The sequence below is a fragment of the Cynocephalus volans genome, chromosome 5 (genome assembly GCF_027409185.1).
Source record: "Cynocephalus volans isolate mCynVol1 chromosome 5, mCynVol1.pri, whole genome shotgun sequence".
Lineage (NCBI taxonomy): Eukaryota > Metazoa > Chordata > Mammalia > Dermoptera > Cynocephalidae > Cynocephalus > Cynocephalus volans.
The window spans coordinates 119,044,755-119,067,918 of NC_084464.1; the positions used below are offsets into that span (position 1 = coordinate 119,044,755).

Genomic DNA, 23,164 nt, shown 5'->3' on the forward strand with positions numbered 1-23,164 from the left:
AATTTGAAAACAAAGACAAAATCCTATAAAAACATTCTTTTGAGTTTAGAGATTTTCTGAAATTCTCTATGCATATAACTCCAAAAATGATACAGGTTTGAGGTAAAATCCTGCCTTCCTTCTTAACTCTATAGGCAATTTCTCACATACATACAGCTTTCCTGCCTGTCTCTATCTTTGCACCCAGAGTGGTCTTCTCAGTCCTGGCACCTCTTCCTGCAGTTTAGGAGCTCAGACAGCCCTGAGATGTTTCAGAGGTCTAAATGTATCTAGCTCCCATGGGAAGAAAGGAGCTAAGATTTTTCATCCCTGGGAATAGTATGTCTATTTTATTGATAGTTGAATTAACTCTGACAGCATCAAGATGGTGGTTTTCATATAATTGGTTGCAACTTTTTAACTGTAATTTGACTCAAATGGGAAAATGATACTTCCAGGGATACTTAGGGCTCCTGGAAACACTTACTGCTGAGTTACCTCTGATAATGAATTGTATATTAACTTATGGAGGCACTTATCAGGGAATCCCTCACTAGCCAGGAGGTTTCATTCACATTCAGAGGTGGGGGTGGGCTGGCGTGTGTGGGTGGGTGTGTGAGTGTCAGAGCTTCCATGTAAAAAGTGAGGGAAAGTTCTGTAGGGCCGGAAGCAGCTTTTCCACACTGCTCTCTTTGAGGAAGCATCTGCCTTGCCTGGAAGATGAGCAGTTAATTCCACCTGCTGACAGAGCAGTGGAAGAATCATCTCTGTTGCCCTAGTAAGGGGAGATCAACTAGAAAGAGGAGCAAACCCTTGTAAAGCAGGACTTGGAGAATGGATATGACTTCCCCACACTGAGGAGTTTCCTCCAACTTTGAGATATATTCACAAATATATAAAAAGGAAGTAAAGAATGGGATTTACTACGTATCTTGAGCAAGGTTGCAAGATGATCACAGTCTGCCTCAGGGTACTGTCCTCCACCTTTCTAGATTCTTGAATTTTTAAGACTTAGAAGCTTCACTAGGAAATGGGTAACGAATTACAATTCACTTGTAGCAATCAAGACAAGTAAATTAGGTTTTCTCTTTAATTTTTTTGTGTAACTTTGTTTTTCTTTTAAAAACAGAAATATGCTCACTCTAGAAATAAAAAGATTCAGGGGCTGGCTAGTTAGCTTATTTGGTTAGAGTGCAGGGTTATAATGCCAAGGTCAGGGGCTTGGAACCCTGTACCTGCCAGCTGCCAAAATATAAATAAATAAATAAATACAAGGTTTTTAAAAAAGGAAATAAACATATGCAGTGCCTAGTATACGCCAGGCACATGTTTAGCCTTTACATGTACTTTCTAGAATCCCCACATCCACCCTTTAACGAAAATCTTTAAAGTAGCCACAAAAAAGAGAAATTCTGAACGTCATTGAATATTTTATCTTAAGAATATCTCCAACCAAAAGGTAAATTACCTTCATTGTAAATATTAGCTCCTTTCTACAGAAAGGGAAACTGAGGCATGGTGAGATTAGGTCACATGCTCCAGATCACACAGCTAGTTAAGGGCTGAAAGGAAGATTTACATCTATGTCTTTGGGGCTCCAAACCATCTATTCCTACATTCCTCTTTCCCGGTTTCACCACCAAAAGAAAACCACACCGAATCATCACTCTTCCCAGGTGGACCAGTGCATGATTACATTATACAGCAATTTTGTCTAAAACACAAGGAGTAGGTAATATTCTTGGATGGGGATGTTCTTAAGATAAAATATTTAATGATGCTCAGAATGTTCCTCTTTTGTGGGTACTTTAAAGATTTCTGTTGACCAAAAACACTAACTAGACCTACACTTGAACTTAGTTAAATAGTCCCTTGTTCAGTTTGAACCTCCCCAAGAATGTAGAAGGAGAAGGAGGCAGAAGTGCTTTGTCTTCTTGTGGCCAGAGCGTAGGGAGTAGGTGTTCTGTGCAGCTGTTACCCAGCACCCTAGGTGGGTGGGAGGCATCTCTGCCGCCACTGTGGCCACGGGATCTGGCATGACTGCAGAGGAAGGGCTCTTGTGACAGCGCAGGATCCCAGGGATCCACAGCTATATTTCCTTGAACCATGGCAGAGGGGAATGCCTTCTGTAATTCCAATATACAGTGGAGGCTCTAAGTTATATGTGTGGCTGAAACTGCTGAATAGTTTATTCAGCTCAATATTTTTCGTTAACCAACTAATTGTTAAAACCCATTACCAAGGGCTTTTAAAACTCGAAACTGTCAGAATTTTGCATATACAGTGAATGTTTTGAAAAAGAATGTTTTCTGGCATTAGTATTTGTAAATTCTGCCAAGAGTGGACATACTTGGAATGTGATTACATTAACCTTTGTGAATATACTGAAATTGTACAGTTTTCATCATTATGCAGTTAATTTTTAATGGCTCATCTCCATGTCAATTTTATTTTAAATATTTGGTCCATATACTTTGGACATTTTTATAAGCCGCATTCCTAGTAACAAAATGCACCAACTTTCACAATAATTGGGTAAAATATGCACTTGGTCTCACTGGTATAAAAAGGCCTGACACAGACAAGATAAGGTCATTATTCTGTTTGTCATGTTTCACAATTATGGCTGATCTTTCAGCTTCAAGCATCGATTAGAAGAATGTACTTATGCGTCTATGACTGAGTTAAGACATTGACTCTTCTTTCCAAAATACCCTTGAAACAACCAGAAAGCAGAAAAGTAGGTAAAGTTAAGGATATCAAACTTACATTAGAAAATATGGGGTTTTTTTAAAGGAAAAAAATAAGTTTTTAAAGATATTTTTAAATAAATTTCACTTTTATACTTCTAAAAATATTTTGGATAACTTGTATATGTACTGACTTTCAAGATCACATGTGCAATTGTCCTGGCAAAAAAAAAACCTTTAAGAAGTATCATACTTGCTTAGTAGACATCATTTTCAGTCGCACTAAGGAAATTGTGAGTTTTTACTTAAGGCATTAAAGTAACTGAGTCTTACTTCAAAAGAAACTCTACTGTTCCTTTTCCAGTCTGGGGTCCAATTCAGGATCATGAAAGCATTTAGTTGTCATGACTTCTCAGTCTCCTTTAATTTAGAACAGTGTCAGTCTTTTTTAAACTTTTATACAGTTTTGAAGAGTATTGACCAGTTATTTTGTAGAATGTCTATCAATTTGGGTTGGTTTGATGTCCTCTCATGCTTAAATTCAGATTATGCATTTTTGGCAAACACTATCACTTTTTAAAGTTAACTTTAAAAGTCTTCCTTACAACAGTTTCCAACATTAGAAATTGTGAGGTCATAGGTCCAGGAATGAGAACTAAATCTGCATGAAATTTCTTTGCTTTCCTTTTCACTATTTTGTCAGGTGAACTCTTTTTTGCATTCAAAACTGCATTGATTTTAGGTTACATCCCTGAGTGCCTTCCCTGAGCAGTTCTTTATTGTTCAAAAAGGCCAATGTAATATGAGAGTTTGAAAGGACTCAAATATAAGATGACTCCTTTTAAGAAGACAGTTTTGGGAAAGAGGTTCATCTTATATTTGGACATGTAAGAGGATAGAAACTTGATTAAGGTAGCCAAAGCTGTTCTCAGATTGAATACATTTACTTTTAAACCTGGAATTTGAAGATTCAAACAAGGAGTCTATTAATTAACATATCTTTAAATTTAAAGTTGTTGTATAGGACATTCAAGATTGGGGTTTGGGGACGGATTCTCAGTCGCCTCCCCCTCTTTTATATTAATGATGTAAAATAAATGGAGGTTAATGATATTTTATATTTATTAAAATATCCTGAACTTCGAGGAAAAGTAGGAGCTGATTCAGACATTGTGTCATACCAATATATACCCAAATTTAAAATATGAAAATCTAACTTTTAAAAAAGTTCATGATGTGGAAGAAGGGAGGCTGTTAAATCATACTGAAGGTCATTACTCTTAACTTAGAAACTCTTTAAAGACTTTGTAACCTTCACTTGCTCTGTTGTTAAGTTCTGTTTCCAGTCTTGCTAACCAGAAAGGATCTAGAGATTTTAATTCACTCAGAGGTTTGTTTCTGTCACCACTGCCTGTGGGGACCTCAGAGGGACTGTCATTTCTGTTTTCCTGATTTTTCAAAAAGATTGACTAGGTCTCAGTTTCCCCTGAAAGTTGACCTTCTCCCAGTGGATGGAGTTAGTGTTGTTCCTGTACTCTCTGAAGACCTGCGGGAGAAGTCTTGGCAGGACTTCTGGATTCTGGATGTTTGGTCTTCCTAGGCCCCTCAGGATCTCAAAGGACCTTGCTCTTAGGGAAAATTCAAAACCTCCCAACCTGGATCACTGTGGATCAATAAAAACAGGCTGGCCTTGAGCATGGATTAGATTAAGATTTTTATTTCTTCCTGTATTTTATGTTTGTGCTTGAGAGAGCAGACTCTGTAATTAGACTGCCTGGCTTCAAATTTCTGCTTTACTGCTTATTTTTTAATTGCTTGATCTTGAGCAAATTATTTAGCCTTTCGGTGCCTCCATTTCCTTATCTTTAAAATGGACAAAATAATAGTATCTACCACATATGGGTGATTGAGGCACATATATATGGCTTAAAAGAATGATGCTTGTCAAATAATAAGTGCTCAGTAAATGTTAGCCATCATCATCCGTGGTCCCCTCTCAATACCCTGAGCATTCTCCTTCCAACATGCAGAAGTTGAGTTGCAGCAGCACGCTCTAGCCCGTTCCTCCTCATGCATTCCCAGTGACCTAAGAGTTGGCCTAAATCATTCCAAGCAAGTGGCAGGGGTTCTCTGAGCCAGAACCAGCTCCGTGTACAGATTTTCTCTATCCAACCTCATGAGGTGAGCAGAGCACACATATTGTCTAAGCCCACAGAGTATTCAGTTTGGCTTTTTTATTTCATTGCCACAGCCAGTTCACATCCTCGCATCTATTTCTTATTGGAAGAAGCTCCTGATTTTCTCCTCTTTCCCCCCGCCAGTCTTCATACCCTCTAGGCCATCCAAGGTTATCTTGTTAAATATCATTGTAATAATTTCTTTTCTTATTTCAAATTTTGTTCATTGTGCACACTGTCCACAGAAATTGGCCAGCGTGACATTCAAGCTTCATCTTACTCTCTTCTTCACCCTCATTTCTAGCCTCGTCTCTGAGTCTCCATCTCCATGCCTTTTTCTAAATACATCATAGTTTCATGCCCCAAACATTTTACATTTGCCGATGTTATTCATTCCATGTGCCCCTTTCTTTCTTCCTTTCCTGGCATTTCCTGTCCCTTCTAAGAAACACACACACACGCACACGCACACGCACACGCACACACGCACAGTAAAAGCAAACCCTTCAAATCCCATATCCAGGGCTATCTGCTCTAGGACCTGCTCTGATGTCCAGCAATTCCAGTCACTCCCTTTTCTGTGCTCATATTCTCTTTCTAAACACAGTTCAGATTAGAACAATTATTTTAGCATCTCTACTAATTATAAGGTCCCCTGAGCCAGGAATTGCATTTTATTTATCTTTTATCCCCTAATGGTTAGCATAGCCTTGCACTTGCAGATCAATTAATGTTTAATGAATCAAACTGCATGTAGCTCGATCTTGCAGAACATAATATATTTAAAGATCTGGATTTTTACAGAAAATAAATTAGCATTGTTATGTACAGTGTGGGAAGAGTCACACTAAGATTCCTTTATCTGTAAACATCCCCTCTGCATTTAAAGAAAGACTTTGTCTACATAAAGTTTTAGGACTACACTTATTATATAGAAAAGATCATGAAATAGTATAGTAGGTGCCTGTGACTGAGCATTCAATTGTGTCGGCTTAATATCTTAGAGTTACTAACTCATTTAATACTCATAATAGCCCTGTGACAAAGGTCCTATTACTAATCTCTACACATAAGGAAACTGAATCTCAAAAAGGTCAAATAACTTGTTTAAGATCACTTAACAAAATCTGGAATTCAAGTCTGGGTGTTTGACTCCATAGGCCCTGCTCTTAAGCACTGTGCCATCCTGATTCAGTGTAACAAAAGCCATCTGATCCTGTAGCTTCTGCATAAGAAGACCTGAGTTGTGGTTCTGGTTTGTCACTTGCTGGAAGAAATGGAAACTTCTCCAAGCCTCTCCATAGGGGTGTCCGAAGGATAAAAATGGGATTCTGAGAAATCGCTCACTTACTGGTATAAATTTAAAGTTTAAAAAGCATTTCTTAGTCAAAATGCTAAGAGGAGGCATGGTGCCCAGTGATAGAAACTGATTTACTACAGGATCCTAATTGTAGTCAATTAAATTAGTCAGGTTCTGCTAAATGATTGCCCTATAGGAAAACCAAGAAGTTCAAGAATTATTCTCTAACACTTCCTGAACCTCTGCCTCCACTCCCCATATTTTTTTAAGTACTGTCAGTGACTTCGAAGTACAACGATGTGAAGTCAACTGTTAATGTTTATATTTCACTAGGAACAAGAGAAATGGGAAAAGTAGGAAGTAGTACTAAGTGTTTTGTATTGATAGAACATAATCGCAATAAGATCTCTGTGATCATTTTTTAGAATGATACATTATCTGACGTACTGCAATAAGATCTAATCATTATGCTTTGTCTGTTGATTTTTTTTTTTTAATCCCAAAGAAAAAACACAAGATTGGCAGCCTCTGTTTTAAAAATGGTTTATGTTTCTCAGACATATGGAGTAGAATGCAAAATTCTTATAACTTTTCAAGATAAAACAAAAGCTTTCAAAGAAATTTCCATCTTGTGGAGAGCTGCTTTGGGGCCTCATACACCCTAGAAGTGCATTGTTCTCTATGATCGGTGCTACTTTGGTGGAAATTCTTAAGAAGAACTCCTTTTTCTTGGTTTTGTTTTCGTTTTGATTTGCCTTTTATGCCAAGACAGAATTCAGAAAGAATCTTAAGCGTATAAAAGGTTGTATGAGTATCAGCTAGAATGTTCCACTCTTGTATTTCATTAACATAACCATAAACCTAAAGGAGAAAAAGCTATTGGTTTCCTCCTCCTCCTTCCCCCCATATTATACTGCCCTGGAGAAGCACTATGATTCAGTTTCAGTAATTGCCATCTTTTGTTGGAAGAGAAGTAATGGCTTAGGTGGGTAGTGAGCTCCATTATTGAGGTACTTCTTGACCTGGGTCCCGTAGCCCCAAGAAAAGCTGCACCTTTATCTAGGAGTCCGCCTGTTTCATTTAACATCTGTTACTGGGAATCAGAGACCAAAACTCTCCAGGGAGTTACATTATTATGTGACTGTGGTTTTAATGGCACAGTCCAGGAATACCCCTTTTTAATGTTAATTTTCCTCCTTTTTAAAGAAAACGGCCCTTAAAATTCTGTTATTTTGTACAATGACCCTACTGCAATTAGCAAGCAAGAACAAACCTTGCCATTTGACTGCATTGAAAAAACAAATGGAAAACAGACCGAAATCTAAGGGCATTTGCAGCTTCAGCATTTCTGGAGATTGTTTTATCAGCATGCCTGTAGCGCTCTTAAGCCTGTTCATGACGCCAATTGTCTAGCTGCACAACCATGCAAGTTGTCAGGCTCTTTTACCTGCCGGTAATCCTGCACTGATTGGGCCAATTGTCGAGCTAAGGCTGGGTATGGAGCTCACAGACCCCTCAAGCCCATTTTCAGACTGGGTCATAAACCCTTCATGTGCCAGGCTGGGTCCCCAGACTGCTTACATGCAGGTCTGTGAGCTAGGTAATAACCGGCCATTAGGTCCTTGGAGCCACAGGTTGGAAAGAATGGCTGCACTGGGCAGACACCGGAGGCGGACGCCTGCCTACCTGCTTCACTAAAACTCCTCTCTATCTGTCTCTCTATCTCTGTCTCTGTCTGTCTCTCTGTCTCTCTCTCAAACACAAGCATAGCAACAAAACTAAAGAGATACATTTTCTCATGTGCACTAACTCCGCAAACACACACAATTTGCTTACAGTGGATGTGCTAAACCACACCCAATGGGACCCGAGGCGAGGGCCCTGACCAAACTATTCTATTTTCCCAACAATGCCTCTGAGCACAAATCTGGGCCTTCTGGCTACCACTTTGCTGACAGCTGGATCGTGTGTGTGTGTGCCTTGTGGCCGGCTCTGCCAGTGGCACTCTCAGCAGAAAGGGTCACTTAGGTCAATGAGGCATGTTCTTATCTGTCGTGAAAAATTATATGTGTGCTTCAGAAGGTGCTCTGTAAAAGTTAGTTGGGGTTTTTAGAAGGTTTTTTTGTTGTTGTTGTCTTTTTGTCTTTTTGTCATCGTTATTACTTTTGATTTATGACAGACCTCTCAGGAGTTAGGTTTTTATTTGGTTTCTCAGAGTTTTTTTTTTAAATCACTTACAGCATGATAATGGGGGTGGAAGGAGGTGTTTTCTTAATAGTATGCATACTGTTTTTTAAACACATCCCTTTCATAGGTGAAACAATAGCTTAGTTTCATCAGTTTCAAGATCAAAATTGTATAACTTGGAACAGTTTTTAACCTAACTATTATTGCCTTGTAATGCCCAGAGTCTTGGACGGGCAGTCCATGGAGAATGGAAAAGCTATAAATTGCTGCACAGATTGTCAGATTGCCAGCGAATCAAGAAAATTCCAGGCTTGTCTTGGGGCGGACAGTTTATTCTTCCTTGTAAAACAGCTTTCTTTCATTCACACATGGAAAGATAAAGCGTTTCCCTCTCAGCTGCTAATGGAACAGTAGCCCCAAACAGGGGATGTGCTTAGAGGACCTGGCCTTCTGTGCTCAAAGAAGGCAGCTCCTGTGGTTCTGGGCCCTTTATTCCTTTTGTCCAAGGAATCAGTCCATTTTCTGCAAGGTCTTGGTCTCATGTCTGGTGCCAGATGCCACAATGCTGTTCCATTTGGTATCGCTGATAGCTCTTTCTGCAATCTAGGGCTGCCAATTACATTCCCCAAAAAGTAAAGGTGTTCCTTTTTTCCTAATTTCCCTGCCTACTTGATATATCCACAATCAAAGTTAGATGTCACCAAACTCTTATTTGGGTTTCCAATGACATTGTCTTTGTAAATGTTTAAACATAGGTGTAGACCCTTTTTAAAAGTCAGGATGGAGGGTACTAAAAGTGAAGTATATTGCTTGGGCAGGGGTGGTGTGGAGAAAAGCTTTCATAAGGAAAGATACCATCCTCAAAGCAGTCTGCCTAACAACTGAGAGCATTGCTTAGGACAGACTCGTAGGGTCTTTCCAAGGTTTCCCATTAATTATTTTTCCCCTTAACTGCAAGTCACATGTTTTCATTTTCATCTCTTTTCCCTTTTAACTTTCAGAGTGTAGTTATTAACTTCTAGTCTATGAAGAGGAATCTTATCAGTCAAACCTTGAGACAGGCAGTAATCTGGCTGTCTTGCCACAGGCAATACTGTAGCCAGTACTCATCTGCTGTCCCCACCCCGAACTCAAACTCCTTCTTGCTATTGTGATGGTTGTGATTATGCTGAAACTATCAAAAGAACTTTTTTTTTTTTTTTTTAAAGCCAGTCCGATTTAACAGGGGGCAGGGGTTCTATAACAACTTTAGTGACACTAGTATTAGTAAGTTCTGATAACCCTCTACCATCGGCGCATCCCCAATTAACTTTTAATGATGACATGTGTATAGAGAAGGTATATCCTATCCCCTTGAGGATTTAGTTATATTTTTGCAATACATTAATAAGAATGTGAGAGAGATAGGTGTCTGTAGGATAAGGAGAATTAAAGGAGTGTGTGTTTACATTTTCTCTTTAAACTTCTTCCAGAAATATTTATGTGCCTATCATAACTTTGGGAGGATAAAACTAAATTAAAGTTTTATGGTATTTAGTATTTATGTGTTTTGGGTCTAGGAAATCATATGTATTGCACAACTTAATGTGATGGCATACACTTTTATCTACTTGTGTAAAAACACTCAATCTTGCAACCTTTTTTCCAACTATTCCATAAAATCTTAAAAAAAAAAAAATCCAAACAGTCCTCACTGGTAATCAATTTAGACTTGCTTACCTCACAGTTTTTATTAGAACTTCTTGGAATTTTCTAGAAATTTAAGGAGAGATTAGTATCATTACCACCATTTGAAGAGGAGTATATGAGTATAAAAGATAGATGTGGGTAGAAAAATATTCTAATTTATTAATAGCAACAAGTTACTAGTTATTTCATTTTTATCCTTAGGTTTACAAAGTAAGCATCTTTACCTCTCTTATCTGTGCAAGTACAAAGGAATTTCAAACATATGTAAAACAAATTGAGAGTAAGTTGGAAAAGTCAAACAATCTGACTCACTTTAATTTTGCAAAACTACTTATCATTCTACTTCATTATACAGAAATAGCTTTGGTCTAAATTGCCTATCTACCATGCTTGTGAGCAATACGAAAGTTTATAAAAATCCAAATTATCCATTACAGCAATTGTTTTCCTTGCTCTCCACACACTTCTCTTCCTGACTTCTCCATGGCATTTCCTTTTTTTTTTTTTTTTTTTTTGGGCGGTTGGCCAGTATGGGGATCTGAACCTGTGGCCTTGGTGTTATAAGGTGGCACTAACTAACCAACTGAGCTAACCAGGTAGCACTCCATGGTATTTCAAAATGACAAAGTTAAAAATATTTGCATATCTTTCTAATTCACTTTTACTTTTACAAACTGTTGCAAATAGAACATTTCACTTCAACAATATTGGGTTTGTTTGTTTGTTTGTTTTTTGGTGGCTGACTGGTATGGGGAACCAAATCTTTGACCTTGGTGTTACAAAGCTGTGCTGTAACTAACTGAGCTAACCATCCATCCCAATTCAAATAATATTTGGGAGGCTGCCACTTGCCATGTACTATACAATCTTCTGGAGATAAAGCGATGGATATATAAGTTCCTTACCCCATGGAACACAGCCTAAAGAGAAAACAGACATTATTTAGGTGTTTATTTTTTAATTAATTAATTTATTTAACAAGCACTTATCAAACTCTCGGTATGTGCAAGGTATTATGCTAAACAATTTGCAAGTATTGACTCATGTAAGTAATTAAGTAGGGTGAGAGTTTCTAAAAAGGGAAGTGATCTCTTTTATTTAGATTTCACTATAATTTAATAACAGGGAACAACAGAGATTTGGGGCATAAGGGTAAGCCCACACCAGGAGAGGAATGCTTACCTGTGTTCATGATCTTCTCCTGAATGGTTAGTGTGACCCAGTTTTATTCATACTGAGTTGGAGTATCTTTTTCTTCCACTCCTCTTCCTTCCTTAACCCGACTGTTGTTGTTGCTGTTGACCGTTTCCATATTGTTTTATTTAGGGAGAAGTTGATGAAGAATACCTCTCTTCAAAATTTGCTTGATCCCTATTTTATAGAGATTATCTTGCATACATGACTTTCAAGATGTCAATTTACAAGGTAAACTTTACCTTGAGAAGTCTTAGGAAGGATGGTTTTTTTTCTTAAGCTCCAAATCTAATTTTGCCCTTTGAAAGGCAAAATTTTTTACAGATCAAAATAAATTATGTGGGTTAACCAGAAGTTACTGTAAGAGAGAGCTAAATGTGTACACTGCATGTGAGTAAGATTTTTAGCATGCATTAAGCAGTCTTTTAATTCTGGAACCTCCTAAAAAGTTTCCTTTAGCAAAATTGGCAGGTTCCTAGAATATAATTTTTGTGATAAATTTTTTTTTACTACATAATTTATTTGACTTTGTTAGTCTCTTTTTTACAAAAAAACAAAACCTGTCTCTTGGCTTGTTCACAATTAACTAGTCTAGCCTATTGCTTATCTAGAGTAATCCACTTTCTCCCCTTGGCGTAGCTGTACAATCAAGTTCACAATCGGTCACAAATTATCAGTCTCAATGTCAAACAAAATTTTAATTGAGTAAAGATTAGAATTACATATGTGTTGTTTGGTAAATTTCACCTTTTAGGGGAAAAAAAACCCCACATGCCAGTTTGTGCTGGTGTAAATTTTGAAATGTGCCACAAGTGTGCTTTGCTTTTAGGTCCGTATTGTGGAAGTATGACTGTTCCCAAAGAACTCTTGCTGAATACAAGTGAAGTAACTGTTCGCTTTGAGAGTGGATCCCACATTTCTGGTCGGGGCTTTTTGCTGACATATGCCAGCAGCGACCATCCAGGTATAGCAGAAGAATCAACACAAATCTGTAAACCTTATCTGTCTAAGAATTCTCTTGCTACTTATCACTGTCCCTGGAAAGAATTAAGATGTGAGGGAAGTGAGGAATGCGGTGCCTTTGTAAGTAGTTAGGTCCAAACTGAATCATTTTACAGCACATGTTAGATTGAGCAGCTGACTTATGTGAGATAGGGTTGATCTCATTTTTCCTAGAAACCTTGAATAGCACATGTTTGGGGCTGCCCTCCTGACACTTCTAAGGCCTGGCTCTGGAGAACCCCCAACCCCTTTCTTAGCTTAGGGGACAAGCCTTTTAACCAATGGTCCACCCCCACCCTCAGCACATACTTGCACCAGCATGAGAGGTATGCATAGCATGGGTAGGGTGAGGAAGTCACCGTCACATGGTATCTTAACTGTGGAGCTGAAATTTGAGCAGAAGACAAGGGCAGGGAAACATGAACACTGATGAGAGAGAAAAGTGTGAACTCCTGTCCTGGCCTCTTGCACTCTGGAGTAATTACCATGCAGCCCACTCTATGTCTGCCCAGGGTGGCTGCTCTCAGTCCCCCTTGGCAGAAATACGCTGGGAAGGGGGTGCACCATTCATTACACACTGGGCCAATCAGACCTGACTGATCACAGCAGGCCCCACTGTAGCCGGTGTTCACCATATGTTGCTCCCTAAGAACTATTATAGAAAGAAAGAACTGTTACAGCAAGTGTGGAATATTTTTGGCACTATACTAGGTTGATCTAAATGCATCGAGATCCACAGTATCTTAGCTTCCCCACTGCTGAGTATTGTTTTGGTTCCATAAATGACTCCAGAGAGCTCCCTCTCTTTTAAGTACTTAGTCCAATTGATCAAAGTTGATATGCTTTTGGTGTTCTCGGTAAACATCTGTCTATGCGTCACTAAATGCCACTGGCTAAATTGCTGAACTAAAATATTCCTGGGAACCTTTTCAAAGAACCACATTGGGCTTTTGAAATTGTTTTTCCCCTACCAGGAGAGGTTTATACACATAATGTTTTTAGGCAAGTAGTGGATAGCAACTAACCAGTGTTGGTTTTCCTGTTGAAAATAGATTCTATTATCATTCGTTAGATAATAACGCTGAAAAACTCATTGGTGGCAGAAAAGAGAAATGAAAGGAATCCATCAAATACTGGGGACAATGTTCTCAGTTTCTGCTTATTTTAAAACAGGAAAATTCAGATAACTAGATAATAAGTGCTTTTTAAAAGTTGTCTTTTTCATTCAAAAAGAAATCCTTATTGCAACAGGAGTGTCCCGATTTCCATTCAGTTTGCTAATTGCAGTTATCTTTCTGACAGATTTAATAACGTGTTTGGAACGAGCTAACCATTATTTGAAGAAAGAATACAGGTAAATATAGATGTCCTAGTGGGGCTGCAGTCACGTGTTGCTGAACATTTTGTTTTCCTTGACATTAAACCAGTTAAATTGTACTTAAATTATTGTACTTAAATGGTTTTAAATCATTCATGATATAACTAACAAGGAGTACTCGAAATGACTTCTTATATAGCAAGAGGTTAGCAAACATTTTCTGTCAAGGGGCAGATAGTAAATATTTTAGGTTTTGCAAGTCATACAGTTTCTGCTGCATTTATTCATACAATCTCTGTTGCTTTTGCAGCAAAAAAGCAGCCATAGACAATATATAAACAAATGATTGTGGCTGTGTTCCAATAAAACTTTATTTACAAAAATAAGCAGCAGGATGGATTTGGCCCACAGGCCATAGTTTGCTTGATCCCAGAGTTCCACTGTAGTACCAATGAGCCATAACTGGGTCTGCATTTTTATTCTTGGCCAGCATTTGGAAGTGACTTTTGTAATTTTGGGGGGGATGTGGCATGAGCTGGGGAGATGGGAAGGAGGTTCATTTTGTCTTTCCCACCAAAGAAAAATCTACTAAGAATAAGGAGATGAAAAATTTCAACCCAGCTTTATGTTAACTAGAAAAACTACTTAATCTCTTTGATATACATTTCCTCATGTATAAAGTATAATAGTCTAGGGCAGGATTTCTCTACCTTGGCACTGTTGACATTTTGGGTTGGATAATTCTTCATTGTGAAGGGTCATCCTGTGCATTGCTGGATATTTAGCACATGCTTGGCCTCCACCCTCTACATTCCAGTTGTGATAACCAAGAATGTCTCCCAAATCTCTCATGGTGAGCAAATCACTGCCAACTGAGGACCACTGGTCTAGAGATCACTGTCAACAACACTAACAAAAAAATGTAACTCTGTAGAGTGCTTTCTTAGTACCAGGTACAACTCTCTGCACTTAGCACATAAGTAGCTCATGTGAATGTTCCAACATGCCTACAAGGTACGTTCTGTTATATCCTGAAAACCAAGCACAGAGCAAGTAAGTAACTTGCCCAGGGCTACATACATATTAGTGTACCAAGGGAGTCACCGTCAAGAGCCCTTGGTCCTAACCATCTTAGACATTTGGACATTCTAATAAACAAGATTGTTTTATGTGAAGGATCAACTCTAGTGTTAACTAGTACTGTCTAGTAGAGAAAAAACAAAAATGAAGATGAGCAATAATTAAATGCTGCCTTGTAAAGTTACTGTTCATCCAACGTCCCCAACATACACATATGCTGATATTCTCTAAGTCTTTCTGGCTACACCTATACAGTCCCAGTGGTGATACATCCTATAGGCATCAAGGGTCATTTCCTGTCCCCCTAAAGAAAGGGAATATACTCAAACATACAGGGTGCCATTTTGGTGCCAGATCATCTAAGCTGTAGCCCAGCCATTTTATAGTATTTAGTTAAAGATAAGGCATGACAACTAGTACATGTCCATGATCCCTCATTCATAATTCTGAAAAATAGAAAGCTTTGTAAGCCTTTGTAACTCATTTGTCAACAATACCTGATTAACGTGACCTTAAATTCATTTGACAGTGAAGTTGGACTAGATTAACACGAGTCTATTTAGTCTTTATGTATTTTAGTTAATATGACTATTCATGCATTTGACACAGATATTAATGTTTTTGATTTATGTATGCAGACCCCACTGGGGTCTTACATCATAGGCACTGTTTTACTTTTCTAAAATCCAGAACATTCTGAATTCTGAAATACATCTGGCTCTGAGGGAATTGGCTCTAAAGAACTGTGAACCTGTAGTAGGATTCCCATTAATTTTGTTTCTTAATTCCTTGATTACTGCTGCAGTGCCAGGACTCCAGGTCAGTGAGAAAGAATTATGAAACATTTATTTGGGAAGCTCTGATAATTAGTTGTTGTTCCACATATAATTTGCTAAGTCAGCAAGAGGAAGCTGAGAGGAAATGAAATAAAAACATCTGCTATTTTGGAATCTGTTTGGGCTGGTACACTCTTTTTAAACAAACTAATTAAGCATTATTGTAAAGTGGTATATATAGAAACAAGGGCACAAGGTATTCATCTTCGAAGCTGTCACTGTTCTTATAATACTTTGGCTTTCTTTTTGCATGCTTTTCTTAGATGTATCTACCTGTCCCTCATATCCTATTGATATTTTTTAAATCTAATTTTATTTTTTAATTGAAACATAATTGATTATACATATTTATGGGGTATAGATGGGGTACAGAGTTGACTATCAGTATTTGTGTACAGTATGTGATGATCAAATCAGTATTATTAGCTTGTTCATCATTACAAATCACAATTATTCTTCATGTCCATTAACCAATTTCTCCCTAACCCCTCTCCGTCTCCCTTTCCCACCTCTACTAACCATAGTTCTGTTCTCTCCTTCTGAAAGTTCAACTTATTATTGTGGCTCTTTCTTCCTTCCTTCCTTCCTTCCTTCCTTCCATCCATCCATCCTTCCATCCTTCCATCCATGTTGATGCTTGAAGTAACTAGAAATGAAGAAACTGAATCTAAGAGGGATTATTTGCAATATTCAGGGTCACACAGCTAGCTAGGTAGTGCCGGAGCTTGGGTTACCCTACCCCTGACACCAAGACCGACCCTTCAACCACATTACATGCCATAACATGTTTCTGGAAAGATTCTTGAAAAATGACTGTTAAGTAAATGGAATCCTAATTTTAAAATATATCTTTTTTTTCCTTATTGTATAAGTAATTCATAACTAACATAGACCGGTACTGTCCCATATGGTAGCCACTAGCCACATGTCATTATTGAGCACTTGAACTTCGGTGAGTCTAAATTGATATGTGCTGTAGGTATAAAATACAGCCCCAGATTTTGGAGACTAAGTTAAAAAAAAAAAAAAGGAAAGAAAGAAAGAAAGAAAAGAAAGTAAAATATCTCATTCATAATTTTTTCTGTTCATTACATGTGGAAATGATAAAATTTGGGTATATTGAAAATTCCTCACAATTCTACTCCCAGAGAAAATCCTCAAATATTCTTCCTTGTCTTCTTTTTATCCATAGAAAACATAAATTGTTACATATTTTAAATATTTCTTTTTTATAAAAATGAGATCATACTATATATAATGTTTAGAAATTTTCCTTTTTTCTTTTTTTAAATTTTAACTTACACATTGTAATTGTATATACTTATGAAGTACAATCTAATATTTTGATATATATGTTGTATAATACTTGGGTCAGGGTCGTTAATGTATCGGTCATCTCATGCATTTATCTTTTTTTATCTTTTTATCTTTTTATTTATATATTTATTGCTTTTTTTTTAATTTTATTTTGTCAATATACAATATGGTTGATTATTGTGGCCAATTACCGAAATGCATCTCATGCATTTATCATTTATATGGCAAAAACATTTAAATCCTCTTTTCTGGCTGTTATGTAATATACAAAACTTATCTGTTAACCTAGTCACCCTACTGTGCTTCCTTTTTTCTTAAATATACTTCTGGGGCATCTTAAAATCAAAGTGCAATGGAGAGACTCACTGTTTAATAGAGTTTGTGGTGACTCCTTATATAAACCAAATAATTATTGTGTAAAACTTGCCTTCAGATCAACATTTTAGATCAATCTGTATTTATACAAATCAGGCTTCTGATTTACCATTTAAGCAAGATATTTCCACATATTCTATGGAGGAGAGAAAATACTTTTTAAATGTAAGTATAATTTAATACTTTTTTGTTTAAGTATAATTTAATAACATATAAATTCTTTATTTTTTTTTATCTAGCAAATTCTGTCCAGCTGGTTGTAAAGACATAGCAGGAGACATTTCTGGGAACACGATGGACGGATATAGAGATGTAAGTAATTGAGGGTAATGGCAGAGAGGGAATTAGAAGAAGTAAGTGCTGGTTACCCTGCCTGAATTCATTACAAAGTAAAGTCAAATGCGATATACAACTCTAGGTAGATGCATGATTCTCTCCTCTCTGAGAATAAATGAAATGAAATAATAAGTATAAAAACCAAGGTTTTCCATGCACTCATTCCTATTTCTAGCATTTCCAGTTAAGCATACTGTAAATGAAATGAAAAACAAAACCTTTTCAAAACCTAAGAGTATTATTCCATCTACTTTTTATAAGAGGTCATAGATTTGCAACCATTTTACTGTAATTCATTTCTTTCTTTTAACATTCCAATTGGTTCATGTTATAGAGCCAAGGACATGAATAGTCACATCACAGAATGGGGACATTGTGTCTGGTGCCGCTGAAGCCATCTGCCCTACTCTATGTATTATTCCCCTTCCTTCCTGAATCCCAGGTTCTTATGCTTAATGAGACTCTCTGGGTTATTTATGTTGATTCCAGAGAAAAATTAATTCCCAGGAAATCATTTTTCTAAACTATATACCCTATCTCCAAATACATAATTCTCCATTTCTTTCTGTTTACAGATTTCTGTCCTGGAAATCTATTACCTGATTTTTAAAAAATTTACATTGCTATTTAAAATAGTTGGGTTTACCGACTGGCTTGTGGGAATTGGCTTGAGTTACTAGAAATGTGAAAATCTGTTTAATGATGGAAGTATTCTAAAAGTTACTTCTATGTGTCTTCATGCATGGGGAAAAATTAGCCTTTATGTGTACGTTCTAGGAGATGGATAATTCATTGTGGTTGAGGGGGTGGCTTGACTTTAATTTTTGTTTGTAGCACATCCTGATTCTGGGAATGGCAGGTTTCATTATCTTGCTTTTTGTTTCTTTTTTCCTGTTATTATCTTTACTTACAAGATTGACACAGGATTTCATTTGGCCTATAAATTGTATGAATCTTAAGTGATTCACACTACCTCAGTTTGAAAATTTACTTGGCATAAGATATTCCTGAATGATCAGGAAATTAAAAGTTAAAAATGATCAGAGAAATAAAAAGTTGAAGTATAGATTTTTCCCTAACAGTAGAAAGTATTTATCTATTATTTTCCTGTTTTGTGAAGTAACTTAAGAATTACGTACAATAAGAGAAGTAGCATTGTTTTATCTTACCTTAGATATTTATCTTGCCTTCTCCTGTTGGAGCTCTCTCTTTCAGTGTAACAGGTAAATGGTTTCCTGCATGGTAGATCTGAGTACATGATCTCCAAGTGCTGGCAAGCAAGTTTCCTGTTTGACTCACTAACTGGTTTTGTACCATTTGCTTTTAGAATGATTTTATGTAGAGGGAAGTTTTGTATTTTGAAAGCTAATTTTTTCAAAGAAGTCTGATTAGTGCCTTTTTTGTGTGTCTTCATATTATGGGTGTATTAGATATTTTTTGCTGCATAACAATATTGCCACAAACTTAGAGGCTTAAAACAACACGTATTTATTATCTCTCACATTCTGTGGGTCAGGAGTCCAGTCATGGCTGGGCTGGGTTCTCTGCTTTAGGGTCTCACAGGAGTGCAATCAGGATGTCAACCAGGGTTGCAGTCTCACCTGAGGTTCAACTGATGTAAGATCTTCTGAGCTCACATGATGTTGGCAGCATTCAGTTACTTCTGCGTTGTTGGATGGAGGGCCTCAATTTATTCCTGGATTTTGGCCAGAGGCCACATCACCTACTTACCATGTGGGCTTTCCTAGTACAGCTGCTCGCTTCCTCAAAGCGAGCAAGGGAGAGTCTCCTAACAAGACAGGTTATAATCTTATGTAAGTTTGTTATGGGAGTGGTGTCCCATCACCTTTGCCATATTCTATTAGTTAGAAGAAAGTCATAGTTCCTGCCCACATTCAGGGGAATTACACCCAGGGGAATACCAGGAGGCAGGGATCATGAGGCTTATCTTAGAGTCTGCCTCCACATGCCTTCATCTTAGAAAATGTGTTCAGTTGTAGCAAGTCTTTTCTGGAAGGGAATAATCTTTTGCACAACCAAAGCATATCCTGTAGGTCAGCATGACAGAATTTGTAAAATAAGTTGCTAGAGGAGCTGTTAAAGAAGCAGGGGCTCTGTGTCAGAGAAGAATATGTTGTCTTAAAGAGATATTGTGGAAAAGGCATTGGTTTATTCTACGTGGCTTGAAAAGGCAGAACTAGGATGAGTGGATAAAAGTTTAGGGAGGCCAATTTTAGTTGCATATAAGGAATAATTGAACATTGCAAAATGAGATAGAATGTCTCGAGAAACAATGAGTTCCTAATCATAATCTGCACTGGAAATGTCAGATGCAGATGTTAGAACCATTTGTCAGGGATGGACTGTATATGTGTGGGAAGGGGTGCTGCAGGGTGGAGATGGGGGTGGTCTGTCAGGAGGTATAAGCAGGAAATTGTAAAGGTCTTTTTGAATTCTTCAGATTCTGTGATTCTGTTTCCTTGACTGATGAATTAAGGCATCGTATTGGTGTTTGCTTCCCATGCCAGCAAAGTAGTATGGGCTTCCCTTTACGATCTGCCTCACCTGCCCCCAGAACAGCTTTTCTCTCTGCACCTTCTCCCAAGCCTGCTGACTGTACCGTCTGCTCTTAAGTGGAACACATCACTTAATTTGTTTCAGTAACTCTTCTTTCCCAAAAGTGTTCAAGATGTTTTGTAAAATAAAGACAGTACATATGCATAGTGTATTCCTGGTTTAGGTAGAAAAGGGGAGAAACTGGGCCTCTTATACACATCCATGAAAAGCCTGAGGGAAATACATTATAGTAGTGAGTGATTATCTCTGGGTGATGGCAAAATATGGGTGATTTTTATTTTTTATATTTTCTAACATTTCTGTAATGAATAAATATTACTTGTATAAAGAAAATGCTATTAATATGATAATTATGAATAATGTGGCAACATAGGAACAATTCATATGATAGGAGGAATGTAATTTTATACTTTAACATTTTACCATCATTCCTCCAACATTAAAAGCATGTGCTTTATTTATGCCGCCTTACTGTTTTCTGTTCATGTTTTATTAAATGCAATCTAAAATGTTTACTTATATACTAAACTTCTTTTAATACATTGTCATCAATACTTTTCAGTACACGTTGATTTTTCCTAAAGAAAGATTTAAGAAAATGCTCCAATTCTGGGATGATTTGATAATCGCTTGGAAAGTTATTTTAGTCTTACCTCATGCTAATCCCTTTGGCCATTTTTGTGGCTCAGTGAACTTTAGAAAGGTTTATTGTAGATAATACAATACACCTGTGAGTGCCTGAGCCATCATGTAGGTGTTGGCATTGGCTGTCCATTGTATTCCCCTTCCTGAAAAATTTTTACATTTAAATTATTTCATTGAGTTAATAAATTTTCTTTAAGGCAATTCACTAATTAACATAGACCAGTGATGTGGCTTTCCTATATTTGCATTTCAGTGAGACTTAAACTTCAAAAATCCCTAGAGGCTGGCCTCTTAGCTCAATTGGTTAGAGCAGTGTTGATAACAATGAGGTCAAAGTTTCAGATCCACACACTGGCCAACTGCCAAAAAAAAAAAATGCTGAAAAAATCAAAGTATAAACTGTACGACTGTTCAAAAGCAAATTTTTAAAAATCAGTTTCGAGTATGAATTTTAAAAATTATTACCCCCAAAAAACCACAACTTAAATAAGCCTAAGTGTCAATCTTGTTAAAGTTGGTTGGGTGAGGGAGTGATTTTTTTTTTTTTAAAGGAAATAATCCTGAAAAGACTGGTAATTTTATCATAATAATATGATAGCCATACCTGGTGGCTATTCTCTTGGAGGGCCTCTGGCTTGCACTTAATATTATGGAAAAAGGTAAGCTGCAATTAAGTAAATTCCATAAAAAGGTTATATACCACTGGATTCCCTCAATACTGGGTACTGTGGGAAATGAGAATATTTGTTGGCCAGTGGTGCTGGTAGGTCCTGTTCCTTGCTGACCTGTGAATCTGTCCTCTGATAACCAAGGAGGCCCTTGTACATGCCAGGTCCAGTGAGCACTCTATGCAGGGCAGGGCTCCTGGGATGAAGACCATCTGCTGGGATGAAGACCTCAGACAGAATTCCAAGGAAGACAGATGATCCCAAGGACAGTGGGAGTAGATGCCCAGCAGAACATTGGATTGTTGATGTTTACATGCTGGGACTTAGAAAAGGAGATAGGCCTGAATGGATCCTATAAAAGTACACTGGGTACCTTTTAGAATCACAAGGTGACAGGCCTTCAGAAAAGATACTAGACAACATCCAGTTCAGCCTTTTCATTGTCCAGATGAATTGGGGAGCAAGGTCAAGAGCAGGGAAATGACTTGAGCATACTAGTAGAGGAAGAGTCAGAGCCAGCGTGTCAAGCTAAATTGCTGAATTTCCTTTACAATTGGCTCCTCCATTCTGTACCCCAAGAGTACAAACCAGTGATGAGAAAGCTTTTTAATGAGAAAATTCAGGAAAAATAATAATTCTCATAATTCTCCTTCTCTTCCTCCTTCCTCTTTTTCTTCCTCTTCCCCCCAAATCAGGAAGGGTAGTTTCTGCATCTGTGTTTCAGCATATTTCTTTTCTGTTGTGAAGTCTTCCCTTGCTTTTTGGCTATGATAGTAGTTATTGCAAAACTGACTTACTTCGCCAAATCTAATGTACTTTGGGAAATATGAACTCTCTGCATTGAAGGTCACAAAAATTCTCATATTGCAACAACATTAATTATAAGGTCCTCCTAATATTGTAACCTAAATCTAAGGGAATTTTTCCACTGCAAATAAGATAAACAGCATTGTCATCAGCACAAGGAAATTCCTAAGTCTACTTGTTGAGACACAGGCTCATGAGCTGCTTCTCTTTTTTGGCATTAGCTGTCATGGAGAAGTGGAGCATAGCTAAATTTTGTTTAGAAAATGATCTTTCTCAGCCTCTCAGTCCTGGTCCTGACTGCCTTATTATCCTCCCACACAAGCCTGTGCTTAGGGACCTATGGGACTAGGCATTCCATGGAAGAGTCCTAGTGGTTTCTGTAGCCCTACTTCCCGATGGAGCCAGCTCCAATTCTGCAACCAACTGTCTGTTCATCAGAGCCGGTCAGGTGCTCCTGCCTGGTTTGTCAGCACGGTCAGCAGCCTGTGGGAGTCTCAGACTGGCCGTGCAGGGCGGAGCAGGCACCGGCTGTTTGACTCTCTGAGGAGATTCAGGAAATGAGGTGGGGGCTGTGGGCCCTGAGCTGTTCATCTTCCCTCTAAGAACTTTGTCAACTAATCTGTACCAGTTGGTTAGAATGCAGCCGTATAACTCCAAGGTCAAGGGTTCAGATCCCCATACCAGCCAGCCACAAAAAAGAAAAAGAAAAAAAAAAAAAAGTTTTCTGTTCCATTTAGTGTTCTCTGGCCGTCACTACCATTTTGGTTTTGATGTCATGTTAAATCTCACACTTAATTAAAAAATGAACCTGTGGTATGTTAGATTCACCTTCTCAAATGATATTTAATAAGTGCATCTGGTAACCTCAGTATAAGAAACTGGATCTGATATTTATTTCTGTTTAACAAGCCGCCCCAAAATTTAGTAGCTTGAAATAACAGCCATTTTATTTGCTGATGGGTTTGTAGGTGAGCAGCTGGGGCTGAT

General features: G+C 37.7%; 1 protein-coding gene across 2 annotated transcripts in view; it reads left to right on the top strand.

Annotated features, from left to right (window-relative positions):
- Positions 1-23,164, top strand: part of DCBLD1 (discoidin, CUB and LCCL domain containing 1) — a 60,997-nt gene that overhangs the window by 20,522 nt on the left and 17,311 nt on the right. For both annotated transcript variants that reach the window (XM_063097325.1, XM_063097326.1), the window contains exons 3-5: positions 12,046-12,180; positions 13,521-13,572; positions 17,384-17,456. In XM_063097325.1, the coding sequence (XP_062953395.1) occupies positions 12,046-12,180; positions 13,521-13,572; positions 17,384-17,456 (260 nt within the window). The remainder of the gene's footprint in view (positions 1-12,045; positions 12,181-13,520; positions 13,573-17,383; positions 17,457-23,164) is intronic.